At 40.5% G+C, this 26,254-nt stretch overlaps 1 protein-coding gene across 2 annotated transcripts in view; it reads right to left on the minus strand.

Annotated features, from left to right (window-relative positions):
- Positions 1-25,265, minus strand: part of LOC143775980 (chloride anion exchanger-like) — an 82,347-nt gene extending 57,082 nt beyond the window's left edge. The window contains exons 1-4 of one of the 2 annotated variants that reach the window (XM_077264805.1): positions 25,166-25,265; positions 12,869-13,012; positions 6,248-6,456; positions 1,566-1,705 (exon numbers count right to left, since the gene is read on the minus strand). In XM_077264805.1, the coding sequence (XP_077120920.1) occupies positions 1,566-1,705; positions 6,248-6,378 (271 nt within the window). In that variant the 5' untranslated portion in view covers positions 6,379-6,456; positions 12,869-13,012; positions 25,166-25,265. The remainder of the gene's footprint in view (positions 1-1,565; positions 1,706-6,247; positions 6,457-12,868; positions 13,013-25,165) is intronic. The other variant, XM_077264806.1, reaches the window with a different exon arrangement.
- Positions 25,266-26,254: the final 989 nt, after the last annotated feature.

Genomic DNA, 26,254 nt, shown 5'->3' on the forward strand with positions numbered 1-26,254 from the left:
CGAAATAAACAAAGCTGCCTCAACCTCTTATACACCCCATATAATGCTTCATAAAGTTCATGATGGGCCCCATAAGATGCTCCATATAAAAATATGCCCCATATAATGCTGCATAAAGGTTAATGATGGCCCCATAAGATGCTCCATATTAAAATATGCCCCATATAGTGCTGCATAAAGGTTAATGATGGCCCCATAAGATGCTCCATATTAAAATATGCCCCATATAATGCTGCACAAAGGTTCATGATGGCCCCATAAGATGCTTCATACAAAAATATGCCCCATATAATGCTGCACAAAGGTTAATGATGGCCCCATAAGATGCTCCATATTAAAATATGCCCCATATAATGCGGTCCACTGCTCCTCAGAATTGCCGGCTCTCTGCAGTGACTGTTCAGGCAGAGGGCGCGCACTAACCACGTAATCTGACCTGACCGTCACAGCCTGAGGAACCAGAAGACACAGCTTGGCGGTGGAACGGGGACAGGTGAATATAGCATGGCTCACCCTCCCCCAGTCCTACTCACCCTCCTGGTGCTGCATGTCAGTCCTGCATACCGCTCATTAACTAATGAATATGCGCACCACACCTATGGGAGTGGAGACGCGTGCATAATCATTATTTTAATGAGAGGTACCAAGTGACCGCTCAGCACAGGAAGGAAGACAGGAAGAGAGATGTCGGCACCCGAGATGCAGGGACTGATATGCAGCAATGACACCATGAGGGTGAGTATAATGTCTTCTGCTCCCCCACCACCGGCAATGACTCGGGTATAAGCCAAGAGGGGCATTTTCTGCACAAAATAATGTGCTGAAAATATCGGCTTATATACGAGTATATACGGTAAAACTATTAAATGGCACATTCATTTTTACAAATACTTCACAAACAGGGTGTTTGAAAAAGCCCTGAAACATTTAGACAATTTATTAAGTCATGGGAATGGATATGAGAGAAGGGAAGGGGTACAGGTAAACACTTGAGAAATTTGTTCCCGAACATCAATCTAGAGGAAGACAACAAAAACCCGTAATGAAACAATCTGCCATAAATGGCTAATTTTACCCCCTGATCCTGACAGTCGAATGCTCTGAATAAACATTCAGAACATGAATTTTATACATTTACATACATATTTATATTATTTTCTTCTAAGAAAGGTATTTTTTTAAACTATCGATGGTTCCTGCTGTGACCAACTCTGGAGGCAGACTATCCCTCAGATAGATAGATCTTGTGGTAAATAAGCATTGTCTCCTCTGGAGATTGAACCATTTTTATTTTAGATAGAGGGAATACCACCTTATCTTTTGAGGAGATTTTATATGGAACAGTTTTTACTATATTGTTTGTAAGAACCATTTACGGTATATAGGATTGTATTGATTAATCAAAAATAGAACGTGTTAGGGTTGCCTCATAAACAGAAAACAAAATGATGACAATCAATGATGGTTATGCAGTGGCATAATAAGCACACAAAATATATTCATAAGCATATCCTTGTAATCACACTTGATTTGTGGGCTGTTCATATTTCCACTGGTTAACTTACCTTGCAGAACAGCCACAAGCCCTGTAGTGACTCCGGAAATTATGTCACTAAGAATCCATTCCTTAAATCGATAGTTAGGAAGCCATGAAATTATAGGAAAAAAAGATAGCGCAATAGTTTTGGCTTTCTTTGAAGAACATCTGCAATAAAAAAGGCGCAGTTATGTTTGTATTGTATGCAATGATGAAAAAAGAACATCAAATAGAAAACTAGAAAAACTGTTATAAACTTTTACATCACATGAACATAATGTCGTGGACATTTTTATTTCAAATCTAAACATTATATCTAAAACTTGCACATACTATTTGTCCTAACTTGGTCTACATCTTAAATTGCTTACGCAATTTCTTAGATACAACTATATAGCTGCACAAAGGAACTTCTTTTTAACTGGTAAAGTCCTGGTTCCTACTGGAATAAATTGTTTGTGTGATCAATGTAAAAAGACCTTTAGGTATTGCACAACTTGTTATTATGACTTACAATGGAGTATTGTACTAATAAAAGTATCTTTTGGCACCTAGATAAAAAGAAGCCATAAACATGTAAATCCGACCACAATCAATGCTTAGGTAACATGTCTTGTTTAGCCTTTCCTTTCTTCTTGCTCGTTACTTCCATTAGACCAGTCAACCACTTTTCATTCCTCGTTGATTTAACTTGGCATAGCTTACCAGCAAAACTAAAGAAATGAGCTGGAGCGTAAGTTGGTATACGTGCAATGTGTAGGAGCATGTTTATACTGTGGTCATTTCACAGACAAAACCCAAGGAAAAAAATCAAAACGAGCATATACCCTGTGATATGTAAATGGTAATACTACATGTACATAACATAGGGTACATTGTTTTATTTTTTTTAAAAAACATCATACTATGGACAAGGTGTATCCAATCGTGTTGGCCCTATCCTATCTATAGAATTAAAATCTCAGCTTGTGCTGACTTTAATGAGGTTGTCCACCACATTCTATAATGCAGCCACTGATTTAAACTTTGTAAAGAAATATTTTTGTAAATACCTCTTGTTGCCATCTGTGCCTGTGAGAAGCTCTGTCGCTGACCGCTCACTCTACATCATGTGACCCCGACTGCAGCCACCGCTAACATCCGGGGTCATGTGAAGTTCCAGATCTCCTGTATTCTCCTGGGTTTGACCCAGTCGCGCACCCCCCGATTGACTGGGCTGTAAGGGAGCTGATCTGATTAGCTGTAATATGACTAACAGTATCGGGTGGATCCATGATCCACCTGAGGCTGTTAACATGTTAAATGCCACTGCCAATCTCTGACAGTGGCATTTAACGCTCGTAAACTGGAAGTGAGTCATAAGACTTGACCATCAGACGCCACTGTCACGTGATCGCGGGGCACCGATCAGTTATCATGACAGCCAGGGGGTCTACAAGAGACCCAAGTGTCAGTCATTTTAAATCTCTTGTGAATGCTGGCCCAATGCAGGTGTTCATATGAGATCATGATTTACATTTACATTGTGAGGCCCAATGGGGACAGTGATACTGATGTCTGTAAAGCGCTGTGGAATTAATGTCTCTACATAAAATGAATAAATACATGAAATTCTGCTAGGACTGATGTACCGCTATGTTTAGCACAGGTGATCAGATTTCAGCTTCAAGTCTCCTAAGGGGACTATTGAAGCAAGTAAAAAGAAAAAAATATATAAAAAAAATAAAAAAACATAAGTTCAAATCACCCCCTCTTTTGCCCCATTCAAAATGAAACAATAAAAAAACACATATTTGATATCGCTGCATTCAGAAATGCCCGGTGTATCAAAATATAAACTAAATTAATCTGATCGGTAAACAGTGTAAAAAGAAAATGTTTTTTGGGTTGCGGTAACATTGCAATAAAATGCAATAACAGGTGATCAAAACATCACATCTACCCTAAGATATTATCAGTAAAAACGTCAGCTAGGCACGCTAAAAATAAGCCCTCATCCAGCCCCAGACTATGAAGAATGGAGACGCTATTAACTAGTTAAATGCTGCTGTCAAACGCAGACAGCGGCATTTAACCGGCACTTCCGGCCGGAAATGAGCGCATCGCCGATCCCCGTCACATGATCGGGGGTCAGCGATGCTTCTGCAGAGTAACCATAGAGGTCCTTGAGACCTCTATGGTTACTGATCGCCGGTAGCTGTGAGCGCCACCCTGTGGTCAGCGCTCATAGCACACCTGCATTTCTGCTGCATAGGAGCGATCTGATGATCGCTGCTATGTAGCAGAAGCGATCGAGTTGTGCCAGCTTCCTATTGAAGCATGGCAAAAGTAAAAAAAATAAAAAAAGTAAAAAAAAGTGTGAAAAAATAAAAAAAAAGTTTAAATCACCCCCCTTTCGCCCCAATCAAAATAAATCAATTTAAAAAAATCAAACCTACACATATTTGCTATTGCCGTGTTCAGAATCGCCTGATCTATCAATAAAAAAAAGCATTAACTTGATCTCTAAACGGCGTAGTGAGAAAAAAATTAGAAACGCCAGAATTAAGTTTTTTTTTTGTCGCCGCGACATTGCATTAAAATGCAATAACAGGCGATCAAAAGAACACATCTACACCGAAATTCTATAATTAAAAACGCCAGCTCGGCACGCAAAAAAATAAGCCCTCAACCGACCCCAGATCATGAAAAATGGAGACGCTACGAGTATCGGAAAATGGCGCAATTTTTTTTCAGCAAAGTTTGGAATTTTTTTTCACCATTTAGATAAAAAATAACCTAGTCATGTTAGGTGTCCATGAACTCGTACTGACCTGGAAATCATAATGGCAGGTCAGTTTTAGCATTTAGTGAACCTAGCAAAATAGCCAAGCAAAAAACAAGTGTGGGACTGCACTTTTTTTGCAATTTCACCGCACATGGAATTTTTTCCCGTTTTCTAGTACACGACATGGTAAAACCAATGATGTCGTTCAAAAGTACAACTCGTCCCGCAAAAAATAAGCCCTCACATGGCCATATTGATGGAAAAATAAAAAAGTTATGCCTCTGGGAAGGAGGGGAGTGAAAAACGAACACGAAAAATGGAAAATCCCAAGGTCATGAAGGGGTTAATTAATGGTGTCATTAAAAAGTACAACTTGTCCCATATTGATGGCCATGACCATATTGATGGAAAAGAAAAGTTATCGCTTTTGGAAGAAGGGGAGCAAAAAACGAAAATGGAAAATCACAAGGTGGTGAAGGGATTAATGAGAACCAGTAATTACCAACAGCCCACCCCCATCCCAGATGGTGCACAGTTTTGATTGGGTCTAACTTTCCTTTGAAGTCATTTTGAAAGCAGTTGAGTTGTCATATCATATGTCAGGTCTCCTATAACTATTATTCAGACTAAAAATTACCCTGCCTGTCCAGATCTTTTTTTTCCTTTGCAAATGCAAATAATCAAGACTTTATCTGTATAGAGGTAACATATGACGCAGTAAATTACTCATGCTATTCATCAAACCAGCCTTTACCATGGAACAGACTAGTCTAGCCTAGCCAGCATAGATACTAAATATTACAGTTATATTTAACCATAAATTAGGAATAGAAAGTATTATTTCTGTCTTTTTCTACAGCCGAGAAATAGTTTTTCAAGCACCTAACAATGTGATATTTGTCAACATCTCTACACATGGTGAATTACTTATCTCTGGTAATTTCCAGACCTGGCTCCATGTGTTTGCAGAGTGAAAAATTCCAAAGGTTAATGTGTTCATACGCCAAGTTATTTACACCCATAATGAATAGGTCTTTACCGTTATCTAGCAATGACACCCACAATGAATGTCTGACTCTTTACTGTTATCTAGCAATGACACCCATAATGAATGTCTTTACTGTTATCAAGCAATGACACCCATAATGAGTAGGTCTTTACCGTTATCTATCGATTCCAACAGTCTTTGTTGGTTTTTACTTATAGCAAGCCTTCATTTTACATCACACACTATCTGAGGTTGCAGAAAACACTGATTTCTTTTTTCCATCTTATATACATTATGGCTTCATCTTCAAATTAATGTAGAAATGTCTCTGGTTAGCCTATATTATTCCTGAAAGCAATATTCTTAATTACTGTATTTCAATAAGTTTCCAACAAATTGTCAATGTGATGACGAGAATCTGTGTGGCAGTGGGTGCAATAGGACATGTTCTCTCTACACTCCATTTTCCGACCTAATTGTAGCCCTCTAGAGTGACTGAGTGTTGTATGGAGGTAGCTACAGTATTTCATACAATCCAACGACTGTTGTGTTGTCATGAAAAATTTCCAGATACAAGTTGTCGGAGATATCAATTTTGGCAGAATCATTCAACAATTAGACAATGTAGTAGAATTGTTTTACTTTGGAGATACAACAGCCACTATCTTCATCACAACATGGCGGATTACAGGACGAGAACCAACACAAACAAGTGAGGTCCTACAGGACAGCAATAATAAACATTAATGATTAACACAATCCCTCCACAGCCTGCAGCTGTTATATATTCCAGCACAAGTAAAAAGTAATTGTGATGGCGTGCAGAGTATACCCACACATGAGAAACAGTAGCTCTTCACTTAGGCTTGCCTTATTTGTGTTCACAGTCTAGTCTACAGCCTATTAACTTGTCAAAAAAAAGATTTTAATATATGGCATTATATACTCCACTTACCTACAAGTCCTTTTTAGAAGATCCAAAGTTGTGGTGTGGTGCCTTTCTACTATTTCATGATCAGCAGTAAAGGAATCCTCTGAATAAATTTTCCTTGCCACCAAATACTTATTTTCCCTGGAAGCTGTCATTGTTTATTCCCTTGTGTTTTTTTTTATTTTAATAAATTTTAGGTGTTTAGGATGCTCTTAGCTAGAATTTTATATTATCTGTCAAATATAGAAATAGACATATTAGTAGAATTATACCTTATAAAATAAAGTATACCTGTTCTTCTATAGAAAACCCGTAGAAATCTTGGCTTTACTGAACTTATCCCCCACAACAGCTTAGGCTACTTTCACACTAGCGTCGTTTGCAATACGTCGCAATGCGTCGTTCAAGAGAAAAACCGCATCCTGCAAAGTTGCCCGCAGGAAGCGTTTTTTTCCCCATAGACTAACATTACCGACGCATTGCGACGTATTGCCACACGTCGCAACCGTCGTGCGATGGTTGCGTCGTGTTTTGGCGGACCGTCGGCACAAAAAAAGTTACATGTAACGTTTTTTTGCGCGTCGTGTCCGCCATTTTTGACCACGCATGCGCGGCTGAAACTCCGCCCCCTCCTCCCCGGACCTTACAATGGGGCAGCGGAAGCATCGTAAGACTGCTTCCGCTGCCCACGTCAGGCATTTCTTTCACAGCATGCGTCGGTACGTCGGCCAGACGCACTGCGATGGGCCCGTACCGACGCTAGTGTGAAAGCAGCCTTAGCTAACAGTACTCATGCAGCACACAGGCAGCACATGGTTGCCACACGCATGCTACGAGTATTACAAACATGTACACACAGACACTGATATATCCGGTACTTTTTTCCGGTACCGTAAATATCAGGACTTGTGAAAGAGCCCTAAGGCAGATTTTTTTTTCCAGAAAGTTCTGTAATTTGAAATCAGTTCTTTACATGATTGTTTCTACAGCACATTCATGGATTTCTGCAAACCTCATTTACCAGGGCATATCCCTCTGCGACTGCTACCAGGCCCATGCTGGACACATTCAACTGAATTGTATTGCGGCGCAGAGACCCTCTGGCCAATCAGAGGCCGGTAGCTGACATTGTCATGCAAGTCACTGGCTGCGCATGGCAGTGACGTCATGCAGTGGCAGTGCCCATCGCTTTCACACTGAAGTCAGCTGGCAGCTTCTGCACCGCCTACAGAAAAGGAGGCCGTGCTTCGTGGGAAAGGACAAAGGTGAGTAGAATCGTTTATTTTTTTATGAGCTAACGAACAGTGCTAACAGGGGACATATATACCAGGATGGGGGACATATATATTCCAGGATAGGGGACATATGTACCAGAATGGAGAAAATATAAATACCAGGAAGGGGGACATATATACCAGGTTGGGCATCGTATATACTAGGATGGGGTTATATATAATAGGATGGACACAGGATGAGGAATATATACACCAGGATGGAGGACAAATATATACCAGGATGTGTGACATTGGGGGACATACAGGGGATGGACAAAATAATGGAAACACCTGGAAACATCAACAAAAGTTAGTTTAATATGGTGTAGGTCCACCTTTGCCACAATTACAGCCTCAATTCTCCGAGGTATGGATTCATACAAGGTGTGAATTGTTTCCAAAGGAATTTTAGCCAATTCTGCAGTTAAAACACCCTCCAGTTCTTTGAGCGACGATGGTGGCGGAAATCGACGTCTAATCTCTAAAATCGACCATAAATGCTCAATAATGTTGAGATCTGGGGATTGTGGGGGCCAGATGAGATGTTCAACTTCATTAGAATGTTCCTCGTGCCATGCTTTAACGATTCTAGCTGTACGAATTGGTGCATTATCATCCTGAAAGATGGCGTTCCCATCCGGGAACAGTGATTGAACCATTGGATGCACTTGGTCGCCCAAAATGCCTAAATAATCTCGGCTGTTAATTCTTCCATGAGGGGATATCATTGGCCCGGCGGATCACCACTAAATGGCACCCCAGATCATCACAGAACCTCCGCCATGTTTTACGGTTGGGAGAAGGCAGTCTGGATGGAATGCTTCTTTCGGCTGTCTCCAAACGTACACTCGGCCGGAGGTCGGAAATAGGGTAAACGATGATTCGGCTGAGAATATCCCACTTCCACTGCTCAAGGGACCAATGCTGGAGGTTGCTACACCACTCTAAACGCTTGGAAACATTTGTCATTGAGAGCAGCGGTTTTCTAATTGCAGCTCTTCCGTGGAATCCAGATTTGCGCAGCTCCTGATGAACAGTTTTCGTGGAAACTGGGTTCTGTAGGTGTTCATTGAGCTCGGGAGTGATTTTTGGAGCCATGGTCTTGCGATCCTCTCTCACAATTCGATTTAGAGTCCGACGGTCTCTCTCAGTCAACTTTGACTTTCGGCCAGACCTGTGCTTTGCTGCAGACGTTTTTCCTTCTCTTTCAAACGCAGTCATTACTTTGGAGACAGTACCTCTTGACACGCCAAGCATTCGGGCACTTTCTGTTACACTTGCGCCTGCCATACAAGCACCAACAATTTGGCCTCTTTGAAAATCCGAGAGGTCTGCCATTGGTATCAGGTTCTCATCAATGTTCTTACAATTATGCAAAACAAACAGTTAATTTACATACACATATCACATAACACAAATAATCAACTACAAAACATTACCATATATCACGGTTTGCATGTTTATCACATGTTCGAAGATTATGATGCCAAAACGTTAGGTGTTTCCATTATTTTGTCCAACCCCTGTATATACCAGGATGTGGACATATATACCAGGATGGGCCCAGCATGGGGGACATACATTATATACCATGAAGTGGCCCAGGATGGGTGAGAAATATACCTGGAACAGGTCCAGGATAAGGGTCATTACTACATAATGGGGTAAGGGGGCAGCATGTACTGTATGTCCTTATAGGATTTAGAACGTCCAAATTTTGTATCAAGGGCAAGGCCCATCAGGCTGTAGTTAAACCACTGCTTATTTAGATGACAACAGTCTCATAAATGTCTGCAACATATCGGTCACTTGTGACCATACCCGTCACTTGTGACCATACCCTTAGAATGAAAGGTTGAGGGATTTCAGCTTGGTAACACAGCTTTGAACTAAAATACATGGTGCCATTTAAATTAGTAGAGCATAATTATTGCAATATATTTTTATAAGTCATATATTTATGTTTCAAGAAAACATGCCACCAGGTCAAAAGTAGACAGTTTCAACTTTTATTTTATTCCTGCTACTCCACTGAGTAATCTGTCTTTTTTATTTTAAATTCACCATATGGTTCCAGAGATATGGGCCTTTTTATTTAGTACTAGTTTTTGTGGTCTTCATCAAGGGGGTATTTATCACAGGATAATTATACAGAGCAGCCTGATGACGTACCCACAGAGAATTCAGAGAGCAACTCCCCCTTGGTAAAGACCATAAACATTCAATGAAAAGGTCCATATCTCCGGAACCATATGGCAAATTTAAAAAAGACAAAAACAAAACAAAACTTAGGGGAATAGCTTTAATAAAATATGAGAAAATACTTTTGAACTGGTGACAAGTGCTTTTTAAAGCCATGTTCGCATGTTCAGTATTTTACCTCAGTATGTGTAAGCCAAAACCAGGAGTGGGTGATAAATACAGAAGTGGTGACGTGTTTCTATTATACTTTTCTTCTGATTGCTCCACTCCTGGTTTTGGCTTCTAAATACTAATGTGAAATACTGACCAAATACTGTTGTGTGAACATCGCCTAAGGGTTTGCTTACAGTAGTGTATAAAAAATCAGACCCATTCTCATCCAGGAGAGCGGTACTATTTTTCCTAACTTGCCATCTGTTTGCTGGCCGTATATAATCCATTTTTTTCTCAGAAACTATTAATCTTTTACAGGACCATTTACAGTTTTCTATGTTACAGAATTGTAATGTATCTGTAAAAATCGTATGTCATACTAATAGTCCATACGGCATCTGATTTTTTTCTAAGATTTTGAAGTGAAATGTAGCATGCTGAAATTTTTTTCTCATGCCAAATACAACTGAGAATAAATACCCAGATCTGCACTGCCTCATTGAATAACATTGGTCCGAGTGCAATCCGATTTTTTTCTTTCATTGCACTTGACCAATTTGTACGCTAGTGTGAGCGAGCCCTATATACGAACATACACAACAGCAAAGAGATGTGTGCTTCTAATATATTTATGTAATCAAGGATTGTCTAAACTGGATACACGTATAAGATGTGACCAAAAGTATTGAGACTAACACAAAATTTTTGTTCACAGTTTGTTGCTTCAGTGTTTTTAGATCTATTAATCAAATGTTTCTATGGTTACTGAAGTACAAATATCAGCATTTCATATGTTTTTATACTTTTATTGACAAATACATTAAAGAGGTTTTCCCACGAACAAAAGTTTGCTTTAATTAATAGATCTTGGAATAATAATAAGTTCCACAATTGGATGTGATTAAATAATATGTTCCTGTGCTGAGATAATCTTATACATGTGTACTGTGTAATTGTCGTCTTTGACTGTACAGGAACATGGTCTGATCATATCACAGCTCCTGGGCAGGGAGGGGGAAGCAAAAGAGAGTATACAGATAGCACAGCATGGGATCACAGCTGATTCTTTTTGTGAGGTAAAATATTGTTTAAAATCAGGCAGGGAAATGTTTTACCTCACAAAAAGAATCAGCTGTGATCCCATGCTGTGGTATCTGTATACTCTCTTTTGCTTCCTCCCCAGCCCATTAGCTGCAGTATGATCAGACCATGCCCCTGCACGGTCAGACACAGCCATTACACAGTACACAGCAGGGACACATTTATAAGATTATCTCAGCACAGGAACATTTTATTTAATCACATCCAATTGTGGAAATTATTATTATTCCAAGATTTATTGATTAAAATCAACTTTTGTTTGTAGGACAACTCTTTTAAGGTTATGCAAAGACTCAATATTTCCAGTGCTAACCTTTATTTTTAAAGATTTGAGCAATATGCCCTAGCATTCAGGAAGATATCAGCTTCTAGGCCAAATGCTTACTTATGGCAACCCAGTGTTGCCTAATTAATGGTTGTAGCTTATCACAATACCTGTGTTTATTGGTCCAACCACATTTTGAGGCATGACCACAGGTTCTCAATGGGATTAAGATATGTAGAGTTTCCTGTCCAAGGACCCAAAATTCCAATGTTTTTGTTCACTCAGCCAATTAATTATCACTTTTGCCCTGTGACATGGTCTCCATAATGATGGAAAAATCATTGTTCATCACCAAATTGCTCCTTAGTTGTTGAGAGAAGTTGGTCTTCTAGATGTTTAGAATCCCCAATCGTTATTTATTGCAGTGTTAATAAGCAAAATTGTGACTGAGTCCTTGGCTGAAAACCAACCACATGTAAATGGTATCAGGATGCTTTTCTCATACTAGTGCTCACCTTTTTTAACAATCATTCTTACAGATGTACCAAACAATCTGAAGGGCATTTATCCGAGAAAATACTTTGTAGGAAGTAGAATGATTGGACTGAAGAGTACTGGGGTAAACTTATTTTATCTGATTTTCCACTTCAGCTTGGGTCATATGGAAGAATGATTGTCTCGAGAAGAAAAAGAGAGCTTCGCCATGATTCCTGTGTCATGACAACAGTAACACATCCTAAGACCATTCATGTGTGGGGTTGCTCTTCATCCAATTTTGCCTAAGAACACTGCAATGAATAAAGATTGGAAACATCCTCTAAGTGCAACTTCTCCCAACCACCCAGGAGAAATTCGGTGATAAACAATTCTTTTTCCAATATGATGGCATACTAAGTCACAAGGAAAAACTAATAACTCAGTGACATGGTGAACAAAACATTTAAATATTGGATTCATGGTCAAGAACTTCCTAGATCTCAATCCCATTGAAAACCTCAATCCTCAAAAAGTTGGTTGACAAATAAAAACACAGAAATTGTCATAAACTCCAAGAAATGATTAGACAAGAATGGGTTGTTGTCATCAGTCAGCATTTGCCACAGTGAACTGTAGAAGTCTTGAAAAATAAGGATCAACACCTCAAATATTGAGGCTTTGCATAAACTTGATGTATATGTCAACAAAAGTTTTAAATGTTAAGAAATACGTGTAGTAGTACTCCAGTAACCATATAAACCTCTAACTACACAATGTAAAAACACTGAAGTTGCAAACTTTGTGAGAAAATTTAATTTGTGTAAGCCTCGAAACTTTTGCCCATAACTGCAGTTGCCCTCTCCTTAGAATAAATAATGAATACTGGATTGGTGGCCCAATTCCACTCTCAACATAAGATTGCACAGTTTCTGAAATAATTGCTACTACAACGAAAATGTTTAATGCAAATCTAATGTCCTAAAGCAATCTAATGGGAAAATGAAACCACAGTCCCATGATACTAATGAATTGCTGCAGATCTAGATTATCATACTTTCTAATAAATAGTTATAATAGGTATGTATATATTATGGTAGCAGTCTATACTAACACATATGGATTCGTTAAATTCTAGCTGTATTTATCATTCACATTTTCTTCATTGTTCCTTACCTTATGGTGCATTGCAGAGTAACACAAACCTCCATAAAGTTAACATGAAACTCTGTGAAACCCCGTTATGAAGAAATTCCAGTTATTGTAACATGCTGTGTCTCAGGCAGGTCTTCGTGTATTCTTATAGGTGTTTGAAATGTTCTGAAGCAATGATTAACTTTAATTAACTACTTAACATGGGAGAAGATTTTGTAACCTTTGAGACAGTAATCGATTTATGCAATATTGATAAGACACTTCCTTGGAGTATTACTAATTTCACTTGTGAACTGTTATTCCTAACAGTCACTGTTACATACAGAACACCCTCAGATGACTGGGTTTAAATCGTAAACCAAGCAATAAAAACTAACAGAGGTTTCACACTATATTTAGAGTGTCCATTTTTTGTATACATCAGGAAAGCTCTTGGATCACACATCAAACACTACCAAACGAATGTGACTTTGGTCTCCACTGGGCTAATAAAAGTCAGGTTTACCATATTGGGATTGAGCAAAACAACATTGCGCCGGTGCCTCCTCTGGTGTTGGACGGCATGTGTGTCAAGCAATCAATGTTATTGAGAAAGGTGTGAGTGCTAGAAATGACCAGCAAATTACTAGAGCCAACAGCGGACCAATCAGGGGGCACAAATGTACACACGTGATCAAACTTGTTGGTACCCCTCGTTTAATGACTTAAAAAACACAACGGTCACAGAAATAACTTGAGTCTGACAAAAGTAATAATGAATAAAAGATCTATGAAAATGAACAAATGAAAGTCAGACATTGTATTTCAACCATGCTTCCACAGAATAAAAAAAAAATAAAACTCATGAAATAGGCCTGGACAGAAATGATGGTGCCCCTGAAAATAATGTGACAAAAGGGACATGTAAAATCACGGTGTGTCCACTAACTAGAATCACAGGTGTCTACAATCTTGGAATCAGTGAGTGGGCCTGTATATAGGGCTACAGATACTCACTGTGCTGTTTGGTGACATGGTGTGTATCACAGTCCAAGTAATACAAAGGCGGCTGACAGCACTGCTGCATAAAGTGGTGCTCGTCCTAGTTCCACAGGACCCAAGTGGAGAAGTACATACCAAAGATTCGAAGTGAAGGACAGCATCCAATCCAGGTGAAGACAGAAAACACTTTATTGTGCCATAAGTGCGACGTTTCAACCTCAAAGGGTCTTTATCAAGCATCTTCAAGCATCTTTATCTTCTTGATAAAGACCCTTTGGGGTTAAAACGTCGCACTTATGGCACAATAAAGTGTTTTCTGTCTTCACCTGGATTGGATGCTGTCCTTCACTTCGAATCTATGGTGTGTATCACAATCAACATGGACCAGAGGAAGCAAAGGAAAGAGGGGTCTCAGGAGATTAGAAAGAAAATTATAGACAAACATGCTAAAGGTAAAAGTTATAAGACCTTCTCCCAGCAGCTTGATGTTCCTGTGACTACAGTTGCACGTATTATTCAGAAATTTAAGATCTATGGGACTGTAGTCAACCTCCCTGGACGTGGCTGCAGGAGGAAAATTGATGACAAATTAAAGAAACAGATAATACAAATGGTAACAAAAGGGCCCAGAAAAACTTCTAAACAGATTAAAGGTGAACTTCAAGCTCAAGGAACATCAGTGTCAGAGCGCACCACATATCGTTGCATGAGCCAAAGTGAACATCATGGAAGACAACCAAGGAGGACACCATTGTTGAAAAAAATCATAAAAAAGCCAAACTGGAATTTGCCAAACAAATTGACAAGTTGACAAGCCACAAAGCTTCGGGGAGAATGTACTATGGATAGTTGATATAAAAATGAAACTTTTTAGCAATGCACATCAGCTCTATATTCACAGACGGAAAAATGAAGCATATCAAAAAAATAACACTGCACCTACTGTGAAACATGGAGGAGGCTCTGTTATGTTCTGGGACTGTTTTGCTGCATCTGGCACAGAGTGTCTAAAATCTGTGCAGGGTACAATGAAATCTCAAGACTATCAAGGGATTCTAGAGAGAAATGTACTGCCCAGTGTCAGAAAGCTTGGTCTCAGTCACAGGTCATGGGTCTTGCAACAGGATAATGACCCAAAACACACAGCTAAAAACACCCAAGAATGGCTAAGAGGAAACTATTGGACTATTCTGAAGTGGCCTTCTATGAGCCCTGACTTAAATCATAATGAGCATCTTTGGAAAGAGCTGAAACATGCCATCTGGAAAAGGCTGAACTGTGGTGGCCTCTGGACCGTGGGAAAAAGCCGGTGATGATGTCACCACTGGTGAATGATGCTGCGCTCTCAGCAGCTCATTCACCAGTGGTTTTCAGCCGGGATGGATGCATCTTGGCACCATCCTGGTTGAAAACTATTTAGCCCCCAGACATGGATTACAGCGTGGGACACAACGACGGACAGGTATGGTATATTGTTGGTTTATTATTTTACTTTTATTACAGGATCGAGGGTGTTGGGGAAATAGGTGTGGCAGTATGTATGGTTTAATTTAGAACATTAAAGGAGTCTGTGTAATTTTTTCAAATAAATGATTTTATACTTGCTGTGTATTTACCAACATTACAACTATAGGATTAGTAATCGATAGCTGTCTTATAGACATCTCTCCATTACTAAGCCATGGGCTTGATATCACCTGAAAGGTGACATCAACCCCACAAATATTACCCCACTTGCCTCCACTACAGGACAAGTGGGAATAGCTGGCAAAGCGCCAGTAAAGACGCATCTAATAGATGTGCCTTTTTTGGGCAGCTGCGGACTGCTGTTTTTAGGCTAAGGGGCCTATATCAATGGCCCCTTACCAGTTTGAGAATAACATTCCCCAGCTGTGAGCTTTAGCAAGGCTGGTTGTCAAAAAGGGGGGGACCCCAAGCTGTTTTTCTAAATTATTTAAATTATTTAAAAAAACAGTGTGGGAACCCCTCTATTCTTGATAACCAACCTTGCAGAAGCTGACAGTTGAGAGTAGCTGCCCCCAAATGTGGGTATTGTCTGGTTTGTTAAGAAAATAGAGGGGAAACCACGTTGGGTTTTTCATTCCTTTATTTCCAAACTATTGCAGTCGGCGGCTGTGGAATACCCCGATCATCCGCACCTACTGTCACTGTTATTAGCGGCAGACGTTGTTGGATGATGGGGGTAAGAGTCCCAAAAGCCACCACCTGCTGTCCTTGGGACTTTAATATAACGCTCATCATTCTCCTCTGCTTGCCGATAGAGCAGGGCATAATGGTGAGAGCCGGCTTCAGCACCAGCCGCTGGCGAACAGCGCTTACTGTAGTGCTCCTTCCATGGAGGCTGTCCGTGTGGTACTGATCCAGCACACGGGTGGAGCACGGTTGACATACGTGTGCAACACTTAGTACACACACGAACACAAGGACACATGGACACGGATATCTCCCGTTTTTTCCGGTACCGGAAATAAATGGACATGTGAAACGGGCCTAATAGTGGACACATACATCTGTCACCCTCCACTTTGATTCCATATGTTTAACCTCTTGGTTGCTGCAGTCTACAACAATCACAGAATGCAAAGAGATTAAAGTGAACCTGTCAGGTCCCCAGTGTCCTCCAACCCAGCAACATTCACTTATTTATGATTACATTCCCTGCCTAGCCATTCCTATAAATCGTTTTTGCGATAAAATGAGGTATAAAAAAAAAGCATTTATAATGCCTCCATTTCCTGTGTGATAATAAAATTGACTCATCATCACCAGCTCCTGCAAATCTCGCCGCACATTTCTGCAGGGCCACTGCATCGCTGCAGCCGGGTGTACACTTCCCCACTTCAGAGGCGCACTGCACATCACTGAAAGCCATCAACTGAACTTCTAGTCATGCGCAGTGTGAATCAGAAGCTGGGTGTACAGTTCTCCTTCTTCAAAGTTGCAGTGCACAAGCATGTGTGGTGGCTTTTGAAGCAATGACTCCAGCAGCAGTCCACTCCTTGTGAATCTCCCACTAATTTTTTAATGGCTTTTTGTTAGCAATCCTTTCAAGACTGCATTTATCACGGTTGCTTGTGCACCTTTTTCTATCACACTGTTTTCTTCCGCTCAACTTTCCATTAATATGCTTGGATACAGCACTCTGTGAACAGCCAGATTCTTTAGCAATGACCTTTTGTAGCTTACCTTCTTTATGGAGTCTAAGGGGCAATGTTTCTCCTTATGGAGAGTGACATACCAGCTCTGGCTTGTCAAGGTAAGGAGGCCGTGTAATGCTCCTCTGGGAAATATAATATGCAAATTGCCTCTTCAGAGAAAAAGAGGACTTAAACTCTATAGCGCCACCTGTTGGAAGTAGCGATCCTACATGCCACAATCAACCCTTTAACGAGTCATGCAATATGACTTAGTATAAAAGCCAAATCAGTATCTCAATTCGCAGACACGGTGTTTCGGGCTGTTGGCCCTCATCAGTGTGAAGCATGAGAACTAATTTGGCTAGATGAGAGGCTCTGGGCTGGGGTCTAAGGGGCAATGCTTCTCCTTATGGAGAGTGACATACCAGCTCTGGCTTGTCAAGGTAAGGAGGTTTATTCGCTGTGCAATGCTCCTCTGGGAAATATAATATGCAAATTGCCTCTTCAAAGAAAAAGATGACTTATACTCTATAGCGCCACCTGTTGGAAGTAGCAATCCTACAAGTCACAATCAACCCTTTAACGATTCATGCAATATGACTTAGGATACTTCCAACAGGTGGCGATATAGAGTTTAAGTCCTCTTTTTCTCTGAAGAGGCAATTTGCACTTCCTTGTGGAGTGTGTCAATGACTGCCTTCTGGACATCTGTCAAGTCAGCAGTCTTCCCCATGATTGTGGAGCCTACTGAAACAGAATAAGGGATCTTTTTAAATGCTTAGGAAGCCTTTGCATCTGATTTTTGTTAATTGTTCTAATTTACTAAGATAATGACTTTTGGGTTTTTATTGGCTATAAGCCATAATCAACAACATTAACAGAAATAAACACTTGAAATAGATCACTCTGTTTGTAATGACTCTATATAATATATGAGTTTCACTTTTTGTGTTGAAGAACTGAAATAAATTAACTTTGTAATGATATTCTAATTTTGTGAGAAGCACCTGAATGTATATATACATACATAGTAACATAGTAACAAAGTTATTAAGGTTGAAGGTAGACTTTAAGTCTATCTAGTTCAACCCATAGCCTAACCTAACATGCACTAACATGTTGATCCAGAGGAAGGCAAAAAAAAACCATGTGGCAAAGCTCCACATTGGGGAAAAAAATTCCTTCCCGACTCCACATACGGCAATCAGACTAGTTCCCTGGATCAATGCCCTATCAAGGAATCTAGTATATCTAACTTGTAACATTATACTTTTCAAGAAAGGTATCCAGTCCCCTCATAAATATAAGTAATGAATCACTCATTACAACATCATATGGCAGAGAGTTCCATAGTCTCACTGCTCTTACAGTAAAGAACCCACGTCTGTTATTATGCTTAAACCTTCTTTCCTCCAGACGTAGAGAATGCCCCCTTGTCCCTGTCTCAGGTCTATGATTAAAAAGATCATCAGAAAGGTATTTGTATTGTCCCCTCTTATATTTATACATTAAAATAAGATCACCCCTTAGCCTTCGTTTTTCCAAACTAAATAGCCTCAAGTAATAACCTTGGTCGCTCTTCTCTGGACCCGCTCTAGTTCAGCTATGTCTTTCTTGTACACCGGAGACCAGAACTGTACACAGTATTCTAAGTGTGGTCGAACTAGTGACTTGTATAAAGGTAAAATTATGTTCTCCTCATGAGCATCTATGCCTCTTTTAATGCATCCCATTATTTTATTTGCCTTTGTAGCAGCTGCCTGACACTGGCCACTAAATGTGAGTTTGTCATCCACCCATACACCCAGGTCTTTTTCATTGACGGGTTTGCCCAGAGTTTTAGAATTAAGCACATAGTTATACATCTTATTACTTCTACCCAATGCATGACCTTACATTTATCCCCATTAAAGCTCATTTGCCATTTATCAGCCCAAGCTTCTAGTTTACATAAATCATCCTGTAATATAAAATTGTCCTCCTCTTTATTAATTACGCTGCAGAGTTCAGTGTCATCTGCAAATATTGAAATTCTGCTCTGTATGCCCCCTACAAGGTCATTAATAAATATGTTAAAAAGAAGAGGGCCCAATACTGGCACCTGTGGTACCCCACTGCTAACCGCGACCCAGTCCGAGTGTGCTCCATTAATAACCACCCTTTGTTTCCTATCCCTGAGCCAGCTCTTAACCCACTTACACATATTTTCCCCTATCCCCATTATTCTCATTTTATGTATCAACCTTTTCTGTGGCACCGTATCAAAAGCTTTTGAAAAGTCCATATACACTACGTCCACTGGGTTCCCTTGGTCCAGTCCGGAACTTACCTCTTCATAGAAATTGATCAGATTAGTCTGACAGGAACGGTCCCTAGTAAACCCATGTTGGTATTGGGTCATGAGGTTATTCCTCTTCAGATACTCCAGTATAGCATCCCTTAGAACGCCCTCCAGGATTTTACCTGTTGTGGATTCTGTTTGTGGGCTCCCTCTGGTGGTTACTGCTGGTACTGGGTGACTTTGGTGGGTTGCGGCCTTTGGTTTCCACCTGTCCATCAGAGGCTGGGTGTTTCCTATTTTACCTGGCCTTTCTGTCATTCCCTTGCCGGCTATCAATGTATTCAGATGTGCTCTGTTTGGTTCCTGCCTACCTGCTCCCAGATCTTTCAGGATAAGCTAAGTGCTGATTTTCAGTTGTTTGGTTTTTTGTCCAGCTTGCTTATTATGTCTCTATGCTAGCTGGTAGCTCTAGTGGACTGAGGTTCTCCCCATGTGCCATGAGTTGGCACATGGGTTCTTGTAATCTCAGGATGGTTTTTTTGATTAGGGTTTTTTGCTGACCGCTCAGTCCCCTTTTGTATCGTTCTGCTTTCTAGTTTACAGCGGGCCTCAATTTGCTAAAACTATATATATCATCTCTATGTGTGTGCCTTCCTCTCATTTCACCATCAATACATGTGGGGGGCAACTATATCTTTTGGGGTTCATTCCTCTGGAGGCAAGTGAGGTCTTTATTTTCTCTGCAGTGCTAGTTAGCTCTTAGGCTGGTGTGTGGCGTCTAGAACCAACGTAGGCACGCTCCCAGGCTATCTCTAGTTGCGTTTGTCAGGCGTAGGGCAGCGGTCAGCCCAGGTTCCATCACCCTAGAGCTCGTCCGTTATTTATTTGTACTTTGCTTGTCCTGTGCTATCCCTAGCCATTGGGATTCATGACATTTACCCACAGTAGAGGTTAAGCTTTCTGGCCTATAATTACCGAGTTCAGTTTTTGTCCCCTTTTTGAATATTGGCACCACATTTGCTATACACCAGTCCTGTGGTACAGACCTTGTTAATATGGAATCTTTAAAGATTAAAAATAATAGTCTATCAATGACTGTACTTAGTTCCTGCAGTACTCGGGGGTGAATTTTTGTTATCACTGATCATATTGTTTGCCATGGGATTTTCTTGTGTAAATACTGATGAAAAAAAGTCATTTAGCATATTGGCTTTTTCCTCATCCTCATCCACCATTTCACCAAGACTATTTTTCAGGGGGCCAACACTCTCATTTTTTAGTTTCTTACTATTTACGTAGTTAAAGAATATTTTGGGATTATTTTTACTCTCTCTGGCAATGAGTCTCTCTGTCTCAATCTTTGCCACCTTGATTTGCTTTTTACAGAATTTATTTAATTTTCTGTATTTATTTAATGCCTCATCACTACCTACTTCCTTTAATTCTCTAAATGCTTTTTTTTTCACTGATTGCGCCCCTTACAGCTCTATTTAGCCATATTGGTTTCCTCCTATTTCTAGTATGTTTATTCCCATACGGTATATACTGTGCACAGGTCCTATCCAGGATGCTAATAAACATCTCCCATTTTCTTTGTGTATTTTTATGTCTCAGGATATCGTCACAGTTAATTGCACCAAGATCATCTCTCATCCGTTGGAAATTTGCCCTCCTGAAGTTTAGTGTCCTTGTAACCCCTCTACTGCACATCTTACTGAAGGATACATGAAAACTTATTATTTTGTGATCACTATTCCCCAAGTGACCCCCAACCCTTATATTTGATATGCGGTCTGGCCTTTAATATTAGGTCTAGCAGTGCCCCCCTTCTTGTTGGGTCCTGAACCAGTTGTGAAAGGTAATTGTCTCTCATAGTTGTCAAAATCTGATTACCTTTGCTGGAACTGCAGGTTTCTGTTCCCCAATCTATTTCAGGGTAGTTGAAGTCCATCATAATAATGACTTCTCCTTGAGTCGCAGTTTCATCTATTTGCTTTACGAGGATATTCTCCATTGCTTCCATTATTTTTGGAGACTTATAACAAACCCCTATCAGTAATTTATTATTTTTCCCCCTCCCCTCATCTCCACCCACAGGGACTCTACATTTTCATTAGATTCACCTATATTATCACGCAGGATGGGTTTTAAGGATGATTTTACATATAGACACACCTCCCCCTCGCTTATCTGTACCGTCATTTCTGAAAAGGCTATAGCCCTGCAAGTTAACAGCCCAGTCATGGCTCTCATCCAGCCATGTTTCAGATATCCCCACCATGTCATAATTATGCTCCAACAACATTAATTCTAATTCATCCATTTTGTTGGCGAGGTTTCTGGCATTAGTATACATGCACTTTATGTATCTCTCTGTACCTCTATTCTTTCTTAAATTATAAAATTGTTCTAACCCCACCCCCCATGCCACCGCCACCCCCAACTTCCTTATTTGTGCCCAGGTCTCTATCTGCACTATCTTCCCCTCCTATAAAATGAATACCCTCCCCCCAAATCCCTAGTTTAAACACTCCTCCAACCTTCTAGCCATTTTCTCCCCTGCACAGCTGCACCTTCCCCATTGAGGTGCAGCCCGTCCCTAGCGTAGAGCCTGTAGCCTACTGAGAAGTTGGCCCAGTTCTGCAGGAACCCAAACCCCTCCTTCCTACACCAATTCTTCAGCCACTTATTAACCTCCCTAATCTCCCGTTGCCTCTCTGGCGTGGCACGTGGTACTGGCAGTATTTCGGAAAATACCACGTTGGAGGTCCTTGCTTTCAGCTTGCCGCCTAATTCCCTGAAATCATTTTTAAGAACCTTGCAAAACAGCATACAGTGCCTTGAAAAAAGTATTGGCCCCCCCGGAACCTTTCAACCTTTTCCCACATATCATGCTTCAAACATAAAGATACCAAATGTAAATTTTTGGTGAAGAATCAACAATAAGTGGAACACAATTGTGAAGTTGAACGAAATGTATTGGTTATTTTAAATTTTTGTGGAAATTCAAAAACTAATTTTTGTGGAAATTCAAAAACTGAAAAGTGGGGCGTGCAATATTATTCGGCCCCTATATATATATTTGCTCAGTTCCGTCTATGCTGCCCAGATATAATGTTGAATTGGACAGGCTTCTTATATGCCTTGTTTACAGCTTACCCTACTGTATTTATCACAAATGAAAACGGATGGAATGAGTGGGCATACAGAACATTAAATAGAAAAAAAAAGTTTGTGACAAATACAAGTATTTGGTCAGATAAGAACTAAAAATGGTCCCTTTGTACAAACGTCCTAGGTTACGTTTTTTTTTATTTTGCAAGATACTGTATGTGAAAGCATTCAGAGCTCCAAACATGCATCCCCCTTGTACATGATGATGTTATATGTGCAATATCTGGATTCACATTATCTATTTTTTACAGCTGCATGGATATGATATCTTTGTTGGCATGGACATACAGTCCAAAGATGCATTTTGCTCAGGGGCCCTTTGATACCTATCTGCCACAGAATTATTAGACCAGCATCCATCACATAACCGTTAATTCACTCTACTAGTCCATGCATATGATGTCCCTTCTTCAGGTGCCTGTATGCCATGTGGAAACTATGCCTCTATCACAGAATTATCATGTAACAGTATATAGAAAGTCTTTTTCACTTGTTTCTTGGAGCCATTTATGACCTTCTGCTCAATGAGATTAGTACACAAAATTCTGCAAAGTCATGTTGACTTTCATAGTCGTTGTTGTAGTGGAACAGTGTTTCCTGTGCATGTCTTATTCTGGACTGGTGGCACTAATATAATTCAGTTATTCGGTTCTGCTCACAGATACGGTCATTTTTTTTACAGTAAAAATGTGCTGCACGAAGGGCTATTATTCCTGACAAGTCAGCGGGCACTATTCCAAAAAAGTGAGGCTTGTGAGTCTTCAGATGCTGTTGTGTAATGACCTGGTATAGGATTATGGTCTTGTTTTAGATAAAAAACCATGATACAGATGAAAAGCGAGCCGTAGGCTAAGTTCATGTGAGCATATAAAAAAAACTCCGATCTTCATACAGAAAAATTAATATTTTTTAATATATATGTTGTTATTTGAATGCCATTTACAAGATTCCTATGTTAATAAAGGCAGAATATCCATAACAATCACATGTTATAGGTGTGATCTGTATGAGATCCGTCTTTTCATATGGACACTACTGTCATCTGAACAGTCTTATTGCATAGGGGCTTGCTGACACGCTGCATTTTTTGCTGTGTGTTTTTGCTGATAAAAAACACAGCGTTCTACTATTACAGCAAAGTGAATGAGATTTCTGGAAGTCAAACACGTTTCCTATATTTTCATTGCAGATTTGAAGCAGGGTCAAATCTACAGTATTTATGCATTTCTGAGGAATTTTCACCCATTCAAATGAATGGGAAAAAATACATTGAAAATTGTGGCAAAAACATGTACGGTACATTTTAAAGGGAACCTGTCAGCAGGATTGTGCACAGTAACCTATAGACAGTGTCAGGTTGGCGCCGTTTTACTGAATAAAATGATACCTGGGGTGATGAAATCCGTCTTGTGGTTGTTGTTTAATCTGCATTTGTAGTTTTGAGTTAATGATATGCTCGTGCTCCGGGGCGGCATGTGGATGGGGGTCTTCATGTGGTGCTCTGATTAGGTATTCACACATAATGCAGACTGCTGACAGGTCACTGATCCCTCACTGACCGCCCCCTAGTTTACATACTGCAGCATGATCGCATCTATAATGTGCTTTTAATTATTTTCTTTGCTGGTATAAATACATTTATAAAAAAATATTTGAAAATGGCGCAGACCTCGCCTGTGCAGTAGCATCTAACAGCAATCCAATAGACGATACTGCTTAAGCGCAGGCGGCGCCATATTGGTGGAGACATTTTTTTCTCTAGCAAGTTGTTGCCGCCAGCGCCTGCACAGTAGCATCTATTGGATTACCGATAGATGCTACTGCGCAGGTGCAGCCGGCGCCACTTTGAGACAGAATTTTTTATTTATTTATTTCAGCAAATAAAATAATTAAATGCACATTATACATGTGATCATGCTGCAGCGCAGGCTCCACTGCTGACGCCTACCTGCTGAAGGTGATTTTTTTTTTCAATACATATAATATTCAGTATGTAAACTAGGGGGCAAGTCAGCGAGGGATCAGTGACCTGTCGGAAGCCATCAGTATGAATAGCTAAGCAGAGCCCCACATGAAAACCCCCCACAGGCCGCCCCAGAGCACGAGCATATCATTAACTCAAAAGAGAAAATACAGATTAAACAACAACCGCAAGACGGATTTCATCACCCCAGGTATCATTTTATTCAGTATAACGGCGCCGACCTGACACTGTGTGTAGGTTACAGTGCACAATCCTGCTGACAGGTTCACTTTAAGCAGCATTTTTCCTTCCAAGAGACACCTTTTTGGTGCAGAAAAGTCTGTTGCAAATGCTTAAGGTGTGCACATACCCTAGGATTGTCCTGTATGTTGTCTGTGTGACGTCAGTCGGACATCACTTGGACCGAAAATACTTTTGTGTGAATGTCCCCCTTGCAACTGGGCATTTATAAGTCTCACTATAGAAACCTTACTGTGTGTGCCTTTTTAACTCTTTTTGAACTGTATCTTAGTAGATATTGGAGACACATGGAGGTATAGTGTGGACCATAGCAGGGTATGGATGTGGTACTACAGATCCATAATACAGCCATCTGTGGGAGTTGTGTAATAAAATAGCAGTATAATTTCTGTTGTTGTTCAATTAACTCCTTTTTTCAAGGATGATTCAGTGTACATCCCTCCAGTGTAGTAACTAAACCATATGTGTCACCAGAAGTAAAGTTGTTGCCTGGTACTTACATATCCGTGGGTAGAATACCTGGCACCCTCACCGATCAGCTGCCATCTGCCCAGGTGGTTGCTGAACATAAGCACTGTACAGGGTAGAACACAGTAGCCCCTTACATTGCTTAGTGGCTGCTGCCTGGCACTGCACCTTATCTCCTATTCAAGTGAATGCAAGTGACTATGAGATAAGCTCAGTACCCGGTATTGGAACTTATCTCCTATTCAAGTGAATGTGAGGGAATTGGAGATAAGGTGGAGAACCAGGCAATAACCACTAAGCAATGTTTGGGGCTGCTGTGTTAATACCCACTACATTGCTTATATGTGGCCACCACTATGAGCTGATGACAGCTAAACGCGTCAGACCCCCACCAATCTAATGTTGATGACCCATTCTGCTGCTGGAGAAGTGAAGGCACTGGTAACAGATTTATACCTCATCCACGTCAGGCCTCATCCATTTTCATGGATACAATTCATACCCATTACATTCTATGCATGTGTGCCGTTCGTGTGCTGTATGTGTGCCATTCGTGTGCTGCATGTGTGCCATTTGTGTGCTGTATGTGTGCCATTCGTGTGCTGCATGTGTGCCATTCGTGTGCTGTATGTGTGCCATTAGTGTGCTGCATGTGTGCCGTTCGTGTGCCATTCATGTGCTGTATGTGTGCCATCCGTGTGCTGTATGTGTGCCATCTGTGTGCTGTATGTGTGCCATTCATGGGCTGTATGTGTGCAATTCCTGTGCTGAATGTGCCGTTCGTGTGCTGTATGTGTGCCATTCATGTGCTGTATGTGTGCCGTTCGTGTGCTGTATGTGTGCCATTCGTGCGCTGTATTTGTGTCATCTGTGTGCTCAGCATCGGACTGGAGCACCTTGGGCCCACCAGAGAAAATCACTCTTGGGGCCCACTATGTAGCTACATAGAAATAAATTCAAGACCATCAATTGTGCGGTAAAACAGGCTAATATAAGGGTACAATATAAGGTAGTAAATGTCTTAATTATGTAGCAGGGGTTGGGGTAGCCCCCTCATAGAATATAATGTAGCCTCCTGTTGTGAACTGTGTTTCTGGGCTCCCTCTGGTGGTCACTAACGG

Source organism: Ranitomeya variabilis, chromosome 5, assembly GCF_051348905.1.
Source record: "Ranitomeya variabilis isolate aRanVar5 chromosome 5, aRanVar5.hap1, whole genome shotgun sequence".
In the NCBI taxonomy this organism is placed as follows: Eukaryota; Metazoa; Chordata; class Amphibia; order Anura; family Dendrobatidae; genus Ranitomeya; species Ranitomeya variabilis.